The sequence below is a fragment of the Helianthus annuus genome, chromosome 15 (genome assembly GCF_002127325.2).
Source record: "Helianthus annuus cultivar XRQ/B chromosome 15, HanXRQr2.0-SUNRISE, whole genome shotgun sequence".
Classification (NCBI taxonomy): domain Eukaryota; kingdom Viridiplantae; phylum Streptophyta; class Magnoliopsida; order Asterales; family Asteraceae; genus Helianthus; species Helianthus annuus.
In genome coordinates this window covers 81,477,080-81,492,960 of record NC_035447.2, presented here as the reverse complement: position 1 = coordinate 81,492,960, position 15,881 = coordinate 81,477,080, and the positions used below count along the sequence as shown (strand labels likewise).

Here is a 15,881-nt window from a genome sequence, read left to right as displayed (position 1 = left end):
TGAATGGTAAATCATCACATGTCACATTTTTCTACCTTCTCATTGGTAAAATTCTTAATGGTTCCATTAAGAGGTGGTCTCTTAATGACCATTCAGAAGCTACCAAACAGCCCCTTCGTATATAGTCTTTCATTTTTAATAAGTTAATCTCATATAATTATATAAACCGGAAACAAAATTATCTTGGGAATTAAATGTCATTTTGGTCTATGTGGTTTGGACCATTTTGACAGTTTAGTTCAAAAGTTTCATTTTTCGCTTGTGGGTTCAAAAAGGTTTCGCCGTTGTCATTTTAGTCCATTGGGTTAACTTCATCCATTTTTTATGTTAACGAGAATGGCAATTCGGTAATTGTATATGTAATTTTGAGAACTAAAAAGGCAATTATGCCATATAAAATGACCGAATTGTCGTTCTCGTTAACAGAAGTAATGGATGAAATTAATTAAGTGAACTAAAATGGCAACGGTAAAACTTGTTTGTATCCAAAGACAAAAAATAAAACCTTTAAACTAAAGTGTAAAAATGGTTCAAATCACATGGACTAAAATGAGATTTAACTCTTATCTTGAGTTGTGCTTGGATACAGAGTACTTAACAACTAAATGATTACTCAACTCCGTACATTTGCGTGGTCGAGCTAGATTCTTGTCTACACTAAAAATAATCAATTTTTATGATTATCTGTTCCAGACAAAACTGATATGCCACCACTAGTTAAATTAGATGTCGGGTCATTGAAGTGAGTATCCAAATGACATATAAGAATTAATATATTCATACGGGTTTACCAATGAATTAATATAGCTATGGCTACACCCAATACCACTCGTAATATATAAACTAATAAGAATTAGAAACGTATATAAAGATCTGATCTATAGGTTCTACAAAGTATAGGGGGGCATGCCAAGACATCACAGCTCATATATCCTGCAAAATAATTCAGTAAATGCCAACCGTTGTGTTCATAACTCACTACGCCCATTGCTTTATAAATACCCTGAAAAGTATATTTCTATACCCAAACTTTCACATTTTCAGATTCTTCAGTTTTGCCTTAGTTTTCAAGAAAGTTCATAAAGATGGAAGGCTCATCATCTACTTCTACATCTACATCTCATTTTAGATCTATTAGTCTTCCATCCAGGTTAACTAATCCTTCTCATACATCGATCGAAACAAAAATAAACGAGTTGAAAGCATGGGGAGACATGGTATGCTCATCTAAAACCACTCAAAAAGGTTTGGTTGGATTGGTGGAGTTGTTTGTTTGCGTGGATGAGCTTTTTCGATCTCCACACGCCAAACAAGCTCTTTCACCTTTGGTAGAGGATGCCTTGGAGTGGTCAATTGTTTTGCTTGACTCGTGTAACATCCTCAAAGAATTGATTATACAAATGAAGGAAAATGTGCAAATTCTTCAATCAGCCCTACGAAGAAAAGCTGGCGATTTGACAGTCGCTAATCAAATCGCCGCTTATCTATGCTTTAGGAAAAAAGTAAAGAAGAGCATCATCAAAAACCTTGGTACATTAAGGAGTATAGAAAAGAAAATGAGATTAATTACAATTCAAGATGTAGATCACCATGTTTCAATGGTGAGTAAGGTTCTTGTAGAAGTTAATCTACTAACGATCTCCATATTCAAAACCCTTCTAACCTTTGTCTCGGCGAAGCCCAAGCCTACTAACGGATTTCAGCTCTTATCGAAGTTTGCTTTGAAGGGTACATGTACACATGAAAATGTGAAGGTGTTTGTCAATGAGGTAGAAACCGTTGACATGGCTACCTTGTCTCTACATAAAAGTGCACACAACAATGAGATGAAGGATGCTGATGTCCAAATGATCTTAAGGAATTTACAAATTCTAGATGTTAGCATCGACGGGTTTGGGGCCGAACTAAATTTCCTATTCAGGAGATTGATTCAGCACCGAGTATCACTTCTCAACATGGTTGTTTGTTAGACATCTAATCCATCATATTATGTGAGTGAGATTGTTATAATATAAAAAGTATAAAAACTGGTTGTGAGTAGAGGAGAGAGAAAATGTTACTGTTCATCTGTATATTTGGGGGGACACTGTTCACCCCCTATAATATTTTAATATATTTTAAAAATGGTTGTGAGTGGGGGAGAGAGAAAAAGGTAATGATAAAGGTATAAAAAATATTATTTAATTGAAAGAGAGAGAGAAAATGTAGTGTTTTTTAGTGTAATATAGGGTAAAAATTTGATGGAATGGATGTGAACGCTCTAATGTTTTAATGTGCCCTTTGTGTATTTTAGAAGTGTTCTTAGGCATTTTTGTATCACATATTGGCAATGCATACTAATTTACTATATAATTTCAGTTTTTTTTTATTATTCTTATTTTTATGTCTTGAACTGTTATGTACATTGATCCCTTCTCATAAGAACTGAAATCATGGCTATATATATCAGAAGAGAAAAATGCTCGGATGGTCCCTGTGATTTGCCCTTTTTTCACCTTTAGTCACTAACTTTCTAAAATTACAACTATAGTCCCCAACTTTTTCAATTTCGTTCCCGGATAATCCCTGGCGCGAATGAAGGATAGTTTTTGGTGTTAAGTATGTTTGAAATTACTAAAATACCCTTACTACAAAACAAAATAATAAAAACAATAAAACATATAAAATAATTAAGTGCTTGGGCCTACCCCAACCCCTCATCGAATCAGCCCCTCCAACCATTTTTGTGAGACCAACCGATAATCACCACCACCATCTTCAAACTCTCAACAACCTCCACCACCGCCAAGAACTCCGACCACCATAACCCAAGAAACTCCGGTCACCCCTCCGGAAAAACACAAATTAAGAGAAAAAAGCCACACCTTGCTACTTAAAGTTTAGCATGTTTCGAGTTGAAAACCAAAAATCTTTTATAGAGGTGAATGAAGAAGGTACAGAAGCAGCGGGCATTACATACGAGGGGTTTGACGGTACCCCATAAGACTATTGCATCTTAAGTCATATGTTTAATTCAAAATAGTGATTGTTTTGCTCTTGCGGTGAAAATGGTGATGTGGTTAAATCTCAGTTATACATCATTGCTGCTACGTTACTTGATAGATTCATCCAACCGAATCCAAACTCAAAGGAGTAGTCATAACATCTAAAAAGTTAAATATATTTATGTTAATATCTTCTTGCTTGCTGAACAAGAACAACTTCGCAAGTCCTATTTTAACATCTCAATACAATATATCAAATGTTTCGAGTTGAAAACCAAAAAACAATTTCATGGTACTACAAAAGGAATGTGGGAGTCATTGAAATTGTTATGTCATAATTGCTATCTAAACCAAAAGGTAAGCATAAAACCTTACCTTAAGCTACAGAGCCCGTTAAATGAAATCTGTAATATACGAATTGTGGAGAACCCTAAAACAATAGAGATCAAACTGAAAACCATCAACATCTCCATTCGTCGTCGTCCCCAACCTCAAAATCCAGGACCACCATCGTCACCCGTCCCCTTCTTCCGTCGTCTATCTCACTTTCATCGGTTCCTCTCTCTAACAAGGTTCACTCCCTCTATCTCTTTCTTTCTCTAAATCTGTAGGTCCCTTTTTCACGGAGGATAACGAACCTAAAACCTTGTTATACTAACCCACTAGCGAGTGCGGAATCCAAGCTAGCGAGCAAACCGGGATTAAGCAAGTATAAACACAAACACACACGGGTTCACCGATTAACACAACTTGTATTAATGCAAATGAAGGTTTCGGTTACAAGCACAATGTTTACAAATCTAACATGTAAACTCCCAAAGTGTGTGTGTGTGGTTCCGGACAGAAAGCTCTCAACTTGTCTCTCTATCTCTCGGGTGTGCACTCTCAGAACTGTGTCTAACACAACACACTGCATGGGTATATATATACCCATACACAGCAGGTCTGCTCGAAGGATCCGATAGATGGTCCGAAGGATCATCTTTCGGATGCAATGCTCTCGAAGGATCAGCAAGGACCTCGAAAGATCACCTTTCGAGGTCTATTGTTCGAAGCCTATCTTTCGATCACCTCGAAGGATCAACAGTATCCTTCGAGGCTATCCTTCGATACAGACAAACATATAACTTATTGGCCAAGTCAAACTAGGAGGATAGTTGACTTGGTCAACTTACAGACTGACTTAGGACATCGTTTATATACAGACCGAATACAGACAAAGTACAGACACAAGTGCACCAACAAACTCCCCCTTGGCTGTAGCTTTGTCTTTATCTTCTATAGTTGTAGACTCGTCTCGAACTTCGACGGTCTTGGGTCTTCGAGTTCTCAAAAACTCTGATGTCCTTTCAAGTCTTCAAAGTCGGAGGATCTTCAAAGTCTTCACGTCTTGAAAGCAGAGAGTGTATCAACAAACTACCCGTATCATGTAGGAAGTGTGTTGACAAACTCCCCCTTAACATAAGCTCCCCCTTGAGTTATGCTCGTGAAAAGACTTTATCTTTATGAAGTGAGATCCTTGTGGTGTTGATGATGGCCAGCGGCAACTCGATCATCTTCATCTTTTGAGCGCCTTCTCGTCGTGTCTTCATTCCGAAGCTTTGTCATCGACCATGTTCTCCTAGCCTTTAGAATCTGCACATGCAAGAAATCTAAACGCATAATGAGAACAACTGCTTGGAATATAGTATAAGCAAATGACACACGAATGACCATGTCACAAACAAACACCGTCCGACAGTTTGAAAGTTTAATAAATTTATCAATTTTAAATTCTAACTTTCAAAATCTGCAAATTTTGACCGTTTATGAAGATTTAGTCAGTTCGGTTTTCAGTCAGGTTTCAGGTAACGAAGACTTGAGCTCCAACATCGTACGATCGAAAATAAAGTAGAAAGAAAATCTTTTTGGCTTTTATAAAGTTTATATTAAAACAAGCCTAAAATCTTTTTGGTATTTTTGAAATTAAAAGACAACAATTTAAAATCCTTTGAGTGTTATCAAACGACATCACCGCTAATGTCGTGCTGATATGCACCAAACGACGAAACTGTTTAAAAGAAATAATAACAGTTAATAACAGTTAAGCAGTACATAAATATTTACAGACATTCTTTTTGCGAGTTTCGAGGGTAAGAGAATCATATCAGTGTACGGTCATGCCAAAACACTCTTGTTGTTCAGTTAGTTAACATTAAGATAAGCATCCTATAACAATTATCGGTATTGTTGTCCACTTAAGCTCAACTTATCAAATGTAATCATGGCGAGGGGATACGTTAAGGTATGATTTATACTTACCGACCGGTGTTCATCCACATCACGACACATTCCCGTATCAAGGTATGCACGAGAGTTCATCTTACCGGTGAGTATACCGATTATCATCTGTTTGACCGTATAAATTGTGAGATACTCACTTATTTTGAATTGAAAACAAGCCCTATGTGATAAAATCACTTATTGATGAGGAACTTGATTTTCGTATGCATGAGGGCACAGGTGCAAGTCCGTGAACAGGTCAGTACTTTCGTACAGCAGAGAGACGAACTTGACACCGGATAAATGTGATATATTATCACTTATTTGATGGGACATGTGATTGTTTATCACTTATTGAGGTCGAATGCAGTATGTATTATGTACACGTATGTATAGTATCATGGAAGATCTAGACTTGCGTCCCCGTTATTTTTCGGTAAAAGATACAACCATGATACCCAGATGATAAGCAGCATAAAGACCGAATATCTCAGAACCTCGGCAATCTATCAAACGAAATTTCGGTACTAAGACCATATGCCAATGAATGGTTCCCACCTGGTCTTCAGTCGATTAAGATTTATATCACCCTGCACACTTTAAAATGATTGTGAGCCTACCGATACATCTTATATAGAGCTGCTTATCGTTTTTCATTTAAGGTTTTAAAGAGGTTTGGATAGACCACTGATGTACTATCATTTTCTCTTTTGCTCGCCAGGAAACTCATTTTTGTTTTTCTATTGTTTTTGTGTTTTTGAAATTTTTCGATGTTTTTGGATTTTCTGATTTTTGGATTTACTCCCCCTAAAATCAATAAACTAAGATAAATTTAAAACACACAAAGATATTTTCAAAAAAGATTTTCCGATGTTGGTATTACTCTTGTGCTTGACCTTAATGCCGTTTACCAAATTAAGTTTTATCAGAAAAGATTTAACAAAATTTGGAAAAATGAGTTGGCATGTCGGTAAGCGGTGCGGACCATGACAACATTGATGAGTTTCATATTGAAACAATCACGTGTAAGGTGATATCCGAGATCAACGTGTCATGTCAAAGAGTGCTGTACGAGATAATAACAATTCACAAAGCAGCTAAAATATCGACAAGTATAGGAGAGATTAAGAATTTAAAGGCGTATCCTGCAACTGTTCCGTGCATTGCAAGGAATCTAAGCACTCTCCCAACTGGATATCCACCCGGTGTGGACTTCAAAGTCGAATTTGCAACTACTGAAAAATCTCTTGACAGCAACAAGCTCATAAACCTCCGGGTCCGGCTGGTCTTCCACATTTCACCAGCGAAGGTCTTTGACTTTCTCTTTCAGAAATGGTGAGCGGATGTTCAATCCACGCCAAGGCATCGACACACATTTCACTTCATTCGTTCCTGTGGACCCGATCAAAAACCATAATGACCAAATTTGACACGTTCTTCATTTGGTCGAATTTTGCAACTTCATTCATCCAAATTTTCTTTTTCTTTTCTCTCTCTCCATCAAAGGCAACAATTTCTTCTGTCGCCTATCTTGTGCAAGGACATTCCACTATCAACAATCCTAAGACTATCAATAGTTCCTCCTGGAACTTCCTGCACACTCACTCAGAGATTAGTTGGAGAGTGGGACCCAAGCCATTGTGGTCTTGGGTCTTCCATTTTCATCAATGACAATAACTTCTTGTCTTTGATGGTTTGTAAATTGTGATGGTCCCCCTGATGCATTAACCGTTTTTGGTTTCCAATTCTGTTTTGTTTTATCAGTGTCATTCTTTAAAATTTTAATTTCATTACAGTTTGAAGTTTTTGAATTTGCTGATTTTACAGAAACAGATTGTTTTTGAACCACATCGGTTTTAATTGCTTTTTCAATCCTTTTGACCTGTTGGCGTTTCTGCTTCTTCTCCCTTTCTTTTACAAGTCGGGGATCTTGTTTTGTGGAAACAGATGGCTTACGGTCAGTCTTTCCACGGGGATCATCAACCTTTCCTTTTTGTTTATGAAGATATGGACAATTACGAATAATATGTCCAATGGTTCCACATTCAAAACATGATCTCCGTTCTACAAACCCCGAAGAATCATGTGATCGTCTAGCCGATGATGTTGAACTTTGTGAACCCGAGGTACTAGGCTTTGAACTACTTGGTTCATTTCTTTTCTCGACAATAGCTTTCTTGACAAAATCTAAGTTAGATTGATTTTCAAACTTTTCAATTTTGTCTGTTCCCGTCGATTTCACAAAGTTAACATTTTTCTTCTTCTTTTGGTTCGGCTTCTTTTGGACTTGAGCCGGTGCCTTTCCTTTGGGCTTGGTGTGATTTTGCTGTTTTGGCATTGCTGGTAATTTCTTGTTGCCAAATTGTTTTCGAACTTCAGCCCTTGGGATTGGAGGACACTGTGTAACTGTAACATGTGGTCCTTTCTTCCCCAAAAACTTACTTGTCGAATTTTCAAAGACTTTACTGATTAAGGATTGATTAACGTTCTTAATAGGAAAATCTTTGTCTGAGTAAATTTTATCATCACCAACCAAAGTGTACAGCAAGGTCACACTCTCCGACTCCTTCTCAGACGAGGACTCAGTTGCAACAGTCTTAGCGGGTTTGACAGGGGGATCACATAGAATGTGATTCTCAAGAGGTATGTCCTCATTTTGACTACCGCATCAGACTTTGCTGGAGCAGCATCATCAGATTCATCATCTGAAGAATCAGCATCCTCAACCTCAACTGGAGGATCCTGTTTCTGTTCAGCAGTTACAGATGTATCTGCTGACACATTTGAATCTGAGGATACTTCTTTCTGGTATCCGAGTCCTGCTGCAAACTCCTTCACATCAAGAGGAACAGATGGTTCGAAGAACACTCTATCCTCCTCATCAGGCATGGCATCATAATTGTGTCTGACTGGTGGTGGACATTTTTTGTATCCTATGCATGTGACATCCCGTTTTTCTTTCTGAACGTCAATGATGTGATCCAACACATAGCTAGAGCTCAAATAACTGTCTAGCTTAAGCTGGATCGCATCACTTTCAGTTTTGACACAAGCCATTTCCTTTTGCATCATCTCAAGGCGAGATATATACAAATTAATGTCCGTTTGTTTTCTGGAAACCATTTTAGTCAATTCAGTTTTATCTTTCTTTAATGTCTCAATCATTGACTTAAATTCTTTTTCATGGTTTTCATAAAACATATTGGCTTCTGTGCATTTTGAAAGATCCACAGTCAACTTCTGATTGTGGATGAATGTCACATCATATTTTTCTTGCAAAGCCTCGTGTTTGCTTTGCAATGCACACCACTCATCATTCAAGGAACCATGTTTGTCTTGCAAGTCAAACAAACTAGCTTGTAAAGCATCATGTTTGGCTTGCAACTCAGACATGTTTGCCTCTAACTTAACACATTTATCCTGCAAGCTATCACAGTTATCACAGTTTACAGCAATGGGTTCATCGACACATACCTGACTTGAAGAACTGTCGACATTAGCCATAAAGGCTGAATGGAGAGAAGACGAAGTACAAGCAGCTTGGTCCACCAGAATAGATCTTCCAACACTTAGTGCTGCAGCTTCATCCAAACGTTCATCAATATCAGCATCAGCCGAGACACCAGATGTCTCACTCACATTCTCATCTCCTGACCCAGATGAATCTTCATCAACACTCCTGCTGTACCCAGAAGAGTCTTCATCCTCAGAAGATTCACCACCACTGGCGGAAGATTCTCCACCACTGGTGTTAACTACATCCTTCACAACTCTAGCAAAGCAAGCTGTACCATTAGGAGCATCACCACCAAACTGGATTGACCAGTCACAACCTTCATCCATCTGAACTACCAGTGCCCGGTTGGCTTGATTGTTGACAGGCACTAACGTACGTTCACTATTTCTGTTCTGGTTCTGCTGGTTGCCCTGGTTTCTGAAGGGGTTCTGGTTTCCATGCTGTGCTGGCTTTGCACATTCCCTCTTGAAGTGACCCCGTTCACCACAGTTGAAGCACCTTACTGCTTGTTTATCGAACCCATACTTGGTGTCTCTCTTACTTTCCAAGCTGGTTCTTCCAGTACTTTCCATCCAATCCTTTGCTCTTCTCACAGCACTTGCAAAGGCCCACTTGATATCCATCAAGTCCATCTCTTCTTTATCTATCTGCCGATAGTCTTCCTGTGTCAGATTAATGTTGCCAATCTGACCTTCTATCAACCCACAGTACGCGCTCACTATAGTGTTAAGTAGTTCCATGTGTTCCTTGGCTACTTCTACACTGACTTTAGAAAAGCTTGAAGTGTCGAGCTGTACTGTATTTGGCTTTGATTGTTGATCAGCAGATGATGTTCCTCCATAACATGCACGTTGTTGTTGAGCAGGAGGAGGTGGAGGTGGTTGGATTGGATTTCCAAATATATCTGTGGTGGGAGGCGGCTTAACAGGAACTTGTATTGGATTGCCAAAACAATCTGTGCTTGTGACAAACGCCGTTTGAATTGGAGCATGTGAACCAGTTCTTGCAGACGAAGAGCTGGAAGTTCCATAATACATTTCTGGATTCTGTGGCAATGGAACTCTCTTCGCCTTCAATGTTTCCTCCTGATCCTTGTTTTCCAAAAGCTGCACGAAGTCGTTAAAACTTGTAGTTCTCAACGCTCCGTTATACTTAAGGATTTCCAAGAAACTACTCCATTGAGGAGGTAAGGCATCAGCAAACTTCTTTACCACCTCTGCTTGAGTTGTTGTAACTCCAAAATTGTTCAACTCAGTAAGCAGGTGATAGAAACGACTTGTCATGTCTCCCAGAGACTCCTTATCCATACAAGCGAAGCTGTCAAATTCTTTCTTGAGCAGATCATGACGCAACTGACGTGTTGCTTCATTCCCTACTCCTCTTGTTTTCAACCCGTCCCACAACTTCTTAGTTGTCTTGAAGCTGACAAACTGGTGATAAATATCCTTGCTCAAGGCCTGGGTGAGAATGGCGTATGCTTTCTTTTCCAGATCATACGTTTTCTTTTTATCTTCGGGAAGATCAGCAAATGACGCAGTCTCTGAAGCAGCAACCTCTATGGCTTGATCGAAATCTGTGGTGAAACGTATCCACAGTTCCGTATTTTGACCAAGAACATATGTTTTAAACCTCTCAGCCCATCCTGGATATTCATTCAAACTCATCAGTTTTGGGGGTCGATTCAAACTTCCTGTTTCGCTTTCGCTTAATAAGATACTTTGTACACTCGGAGTTTGACCCGTTACTAATGCCCATTGATTTGATGGTAAAGCATTTACTTGTGAAGATGTAGATACTGGAGATTCGGCCCATGATGGTGATAGACTTGTACACGTGTATTTTCCACTATCAGGAGCCGGTGTACCCCACCATGAAGGAGTAACTCCTGAACTTGTATATTTACCACTATCTGGAGCAGGATTCCACCAACTCGGATTCATGATTAATGAGCAAAATAAATGCTAACTGAATACTCCGAAAGATCACACAGCCGAAGAATCCTGGTCAAAAGATCTGAGATCACAGAAACTTGTTAGCAATAAACTGACCACAATCGAAAGATCAACTATTGTTCGAAGGATCAATAGTACTCGAAAGATTACTGTTGAGTCTTGAACAATAATTTCGAAAGATTCAAGAACTCGAAGGATTCCCTTTTTGAAAGATCCTTATCTTTCGAGTTAAATATCCTTGTCTTTCGTATATCTGTCTTTCGAAGGATCACACTAGTTCGAATGATCAACAGTGTTCGAAAGATCACTGTTGACTTTCGAGCACTGGCTTCGTAAGATTCAAAATCTCGAAAGATTCACACTTGAAAGATCCTTATCTTTCGAGATAAATCCCTATCTTTCGGACACTGTCTTTCGAATAGATTCCTTTATCGAAGGATATGTTTCAGACTTCGAAGGATGGGTCGAAGGATGATGATCTTTCGAGCCTTCCTTGATCGAAAGATGGTCTTTCGATGTCGAAGGATATCTTTCGAAGTCGAAGGATATCTTTCGAATGTGCACTGACACACTGACACAGATGTGACGGGTTGGTGAAAAGGTGATGGGTTGGTAAGTCAACTTTCGGCAAAAGGGTATGGCAGGCTGACAGCTTTCCCACCAACCAAGATTTTCAAAGATAATTTACCCAAAAAGGAAAATTTAACCCATAAACCGGTGACCGGAACCTTAACCGGAATATTGCCGGAATTCACCAAAACACTCAAAAACAAGTTTTTAAGTTACCCAACCCACTTACGAACACTCCCGGTAAGTTTAAAACACGTTTTCCAGTTTAAAAGTGTAGAAAAACCAACAAAAACGGGTGTTAAACCAAGTGTTCAAACACACACCAAGAACTTGAATAACCCGGTTTTAAACAAGGTAAAGAGCCAAGCTCTGATACCACTTGTAGGTCCCTTTTTCACGGAGGATAACGAACCTAAAACCTTGTTATACTAACCCACTAGCGAGTGCGGAATCCAAGCTAGCGAGCAAACCGGGATTAAGCAAGTATAAACACAAACACACACGGGTTCACCGATTAACACAACTTGTATTAATGCAAATGAAGGTTTCGGTTACAAGCACAATGTTTACAAATCTAACATGTAAACTCCCAAAGTGTGTGTGTGTGGTTCCGGACAGAAAGCTCTCAACTTGTCTCTCTATCTCTCGGGTGTGCACTCTCAGAACTGTGTCTAACACAACACACTGCATGGGTATATATATACCCATACACAGCAGGTCTGCTCGAAGGATCCGATAGATGGTCCGAAGGATCATCTTTCGGATGCAATGCTCTCGAAGGATCAGCAAGGACCTCGAAAGATCACCTTTCGAGGTCTATTGTTCGAAGCCTATCTTTCGATCACCTCGAAGGATCAACAGTATCCTTCGAGGCTATCCTTCGATACAGACAAACATATAACTTATTGGCCAAGTCAAACTAGGAGGATAGTTGACTTGGTCAACTTACAGACTGACTTAGGACATCGTTTATATACAGACCGAATACAGACAAAGTACAGACACAAGTGCACCAACAAAATCTCATTGTCTACATTCTGCAAGTAAATGGACAGTCTACTCTTTTACTTATCTGGCAACAACTAATTCAAATACTCATCCTATTATAGCGAAAAAGGATTTATTTTGAACCCAAGCTTTAGTGAGTTACCTCTTTGAAAATTCTAATGATCGTTTTAAGAACTATTGATCTTTGCTCAACTTTGAACAATCTAATGATCATTTTAAGAAGCACTTATCTTTTTTCACCTATTGTGTATATATTTATTGGGTAGGGTTATTGTAAAAGGGTGTGTTTTGTGAGATGTGTAGGAAGGAATATACACCATTTGATCTATAATCTAATTGTTGAGATTATAATGACAAAATTGTAAATAGTGTTTACCATTAAAATAATTAATTTTCTAGATTAAGGGGCTGTTTGGTAGCCTTTTAATGATCATTCAGATGCTACCTCTTAATGGTTCAAAACATCTGAATGAATAAGAGGTAACATCAAGTCTGAATGGTTAAGAGGTAACCTCTGAATGACAAATCATCACATGTCACATTCTTCTACCTTGTCATTGGTAAAATTCTTAATGGTTCCATTAAAAGGTAGTCTCTTAATGACCACTCAGAGACTACCAAACAACCCCTAAGAGTATAAAAGTAAATTTAACATTTTTAAATTTAGAAACCCAATGCAATGCACATGCAAGTTCCCCCCCCCCCCCACCCACCCTTTCTTTTTTAAACGTCAATAACATTTTATACGTAACTCTTTTAAAAGAATTACACCATAATAACAAGTGTTTTTTATCTTTAATATGAGTACCATATTGTTATACTTATTAGAAAAAAAAATACGTTTCGATCGGATGTTTTAGTCCATGGTGTTTTCTCTATGTTCATACAATGGTCTTTTAATTGTATTGTGATTCAAGGCGTTGTGTTTTACAGTAAAACACCATGAACGTATATAAGACACCATAACATTGTAGATAATGAATTATGATTCAAGTCATGGTGTTTTAACATCTAGAGTCTGTAACACTGTATTATGATTACAGTTATGGTATTTTAACATCTAACAATAGAATCATTCTAGATGTTAATACACCACAACTGTATTATGATCCAATTCATAGTGTTTTTGGAATTTGTACGGTGTTTTATGCCTGCAAAAATAACAAAAATCATTCCAGATGTTAAAACACCATGGCTGTATTACGATTCAAGTTGTGGTGTTTTCTGGAATTCGTATGGTGTTTTATACGAACAGGTGATTCAAAAAAATAAGAAATGATGATTCAAAAAAAATACGAACTGTAATTTCCTTCGATCTCTATGAATCGGACGATAATGATTTATAAAATCTTTGAAGTAAATTACATTATTGCCCTTTCTAATTAATTAAATTGAAGGACACATGTCAACACCATATTATTTCCTACACTTCTCACACTATTAACCCTTTCAGCAAGTAAACAGACCCCATATGAGCAGGTTTTTTTAGTGGAATAACTGGGTTCCGAGAAAGGTTAGTATTGTGGCTTGGCGCTCAGACGTAGAACGACTCCCAACCAAGGCTGCTTTGGCAGTTAGGGGTATCCGTGTTTAAACGGACAACTGTGTGTTCTGTGGTTTGTACCCTTAAACGTGTGATCACATATTCGTTGCTTGCCATTTCGCCCAAACTGTGTTACATGTAATCGTGCAGTGGTGTAAGCTCCCTCCTCTATGCGTTTGCCTTTAAAGACATTCTTGATTTCCATCTTCATATTGCTGGTTCCAAAAAGAAAAAGAAAGTTGTACACGCTATCCTTTTGGTCTCTTTTTTGAGTCTTTGGAAATTGAGGAATGATGTCGTTTTTAATCAAGGGTCGATCTCGGTTAACAAAGTGGTGGAGGAAATTAAGGCCATGAGTTTCCTTTGGAATAAAAGCCGATCGAAGGATGCTTCTATTAATTTGGAAAATTGGAGATCTTTCGACGTTTTTGGTGGAATCACTTGAAACAACTGTTTGTAATTATCTCTCTTTTCTTCTTTTGTCCTTGCTGGTAGTTGTATGCTTGTTGTTTTTATTTTGGTGGCTTGTATTGCTGGTGATAACTTCTTGCTATAATGAATAAACTTCTTTTGTCAGCCGTTTAAAAAAAATTAATCCTTTTTTCAGAATCCTTAATCTATATTTATTTATGAGAATTCCTCAAGCTAGCAAATTGAAAGTTTGATCACATATAATTATACGGTCCTGAAACTAAATAATAACAGACTTACGTATGTAATCCTTATGTTGTGCTTAGACTGTGGGGTATGGGGCGGGGGGTTGGGGCGTGGGTTGGCTGAAAACGCCCAAGCCATCACCCCGGGTGGGCTTGGGTTTGGGTGTGGCTCAAGGGGCGGGAGTTTAAGACCGGGCGTTGGGCATGCCTAGCGGTCTTACGTGGCCGGCTCCTATTCGCTTGTTGGCTAGGTCATAGCGGGCTCCATTTGAAATTCAAATTATAACCTGCAAGGCCATGCGGGCTAGCCACGCCCCGCCATACCTCACGGACACGTCACTCACCAGCGGGGGAGTTCGAACTCCACGTGTTAACCCATGCCCCAAACCCCCGCCCCACCATACCCCACGGTCAAAGATACAGAGAACTTAACAACTCAATGATTGCACGTCCCCGTACATTTGCGTGGTACACTAAAATAATCCATTTCCATGACTTTTTCTGCTCCGGACAAGCTGATATGCCACCACTAGTTAACAATGACAACCTTTTAACTTTCTTAAAGCTTTGTAGTTGAGTGTTACGTGCTTATTTTCATGTATATGTTCGTATATATTCAAATTAATTTATGTTTAGACGTAATTCTTTCGGCTAATAAATTGGTTCAAATATAATATGTTTTTATGCTTATTATTATGTACATTTTCAATTGTTTTACGTTTTGACGTTATTTTGTTTTTCAGAATTGAGTCGGGTCAAATATAATACGTTTTCATTAAACGGTATAAATTCGATTCACTTTACGTTTCGATACCGCCGCCACGCGTCGTAACTATTTTCTTACGTGCTTATTTTTATGAACGTTTAAATATAAATTCAAGTTGGTTTACGATTCGATGCAAATTTTCTTCGAAAATATAACTGGTCAAATATAATTCGTTTTCATGCTTATTTATATGTACGTTTTTTCAGCTGGTCTACTTTTGATGGAAAGTTACGATTAGCAAGTAGTGTAATAGCGCTTTCATTCTATTGGTTTTTGTGTTTCTTACATTAATTTTTTATAGACTTTATTATATTTATTTCTTTTACTTTTCTTTATGTTATGTTTTAGTTTTAGGTTCTTTATTTATTAAAGTTATATTTAAGATAACGTTACGTTTCCATTTACAATTAATTTAAAATCCGATCATCCCGTTGTCAAATTTAAATTTATTTTTATGTTTTTCGGTCAATGTGAAACATATATCGATATTCTTTTGAGCATATTTATTTCGGTGTTGCTATACTGAACCAAAATAGATATTGACCAAAACCCCGCAGCGTAGCGCGGCTAATCTTACTAGTTGTATATATAGATCAAACCTATAGACAGTTTTTTTTTTTTTT

At 38.1% G+C, this 15,881-nt stretch overlaps 1 protein-coding gene across 1 annotated transcript; it reads left to right on the top strand.

The window, feature by feature from the left end:
* Positions 1-1,045: 1,045 nt before the first annotated feature.
* LOC110909787 lies at positions 1,046-2,064 on the top strand. The gene has a single exon (XM_022154545.2). The coding sequence runs from the start codon at positions 1,086-1,088 to the stop codon at positions 1,968-1,970; it is 885 nt and encodes a 294-aa protein (XP_022010237.1). The 5' UTR covers positions 1,046-1,085; the 3' UTR covers positions 1,971-2,064.
* Positions 2,065-15,881: the final 13,817 nt, after the last annotated feature.

Bases quoted from the DNA above. Each gene is read 5' to 3' on its own strand.
- LOC110909787 (XM_022154545.2), top strand. From the start codon at position 1,086: ATGGAAGGCTCATCATCTACTTCTACATCTACATCTCATTTTAGATCT.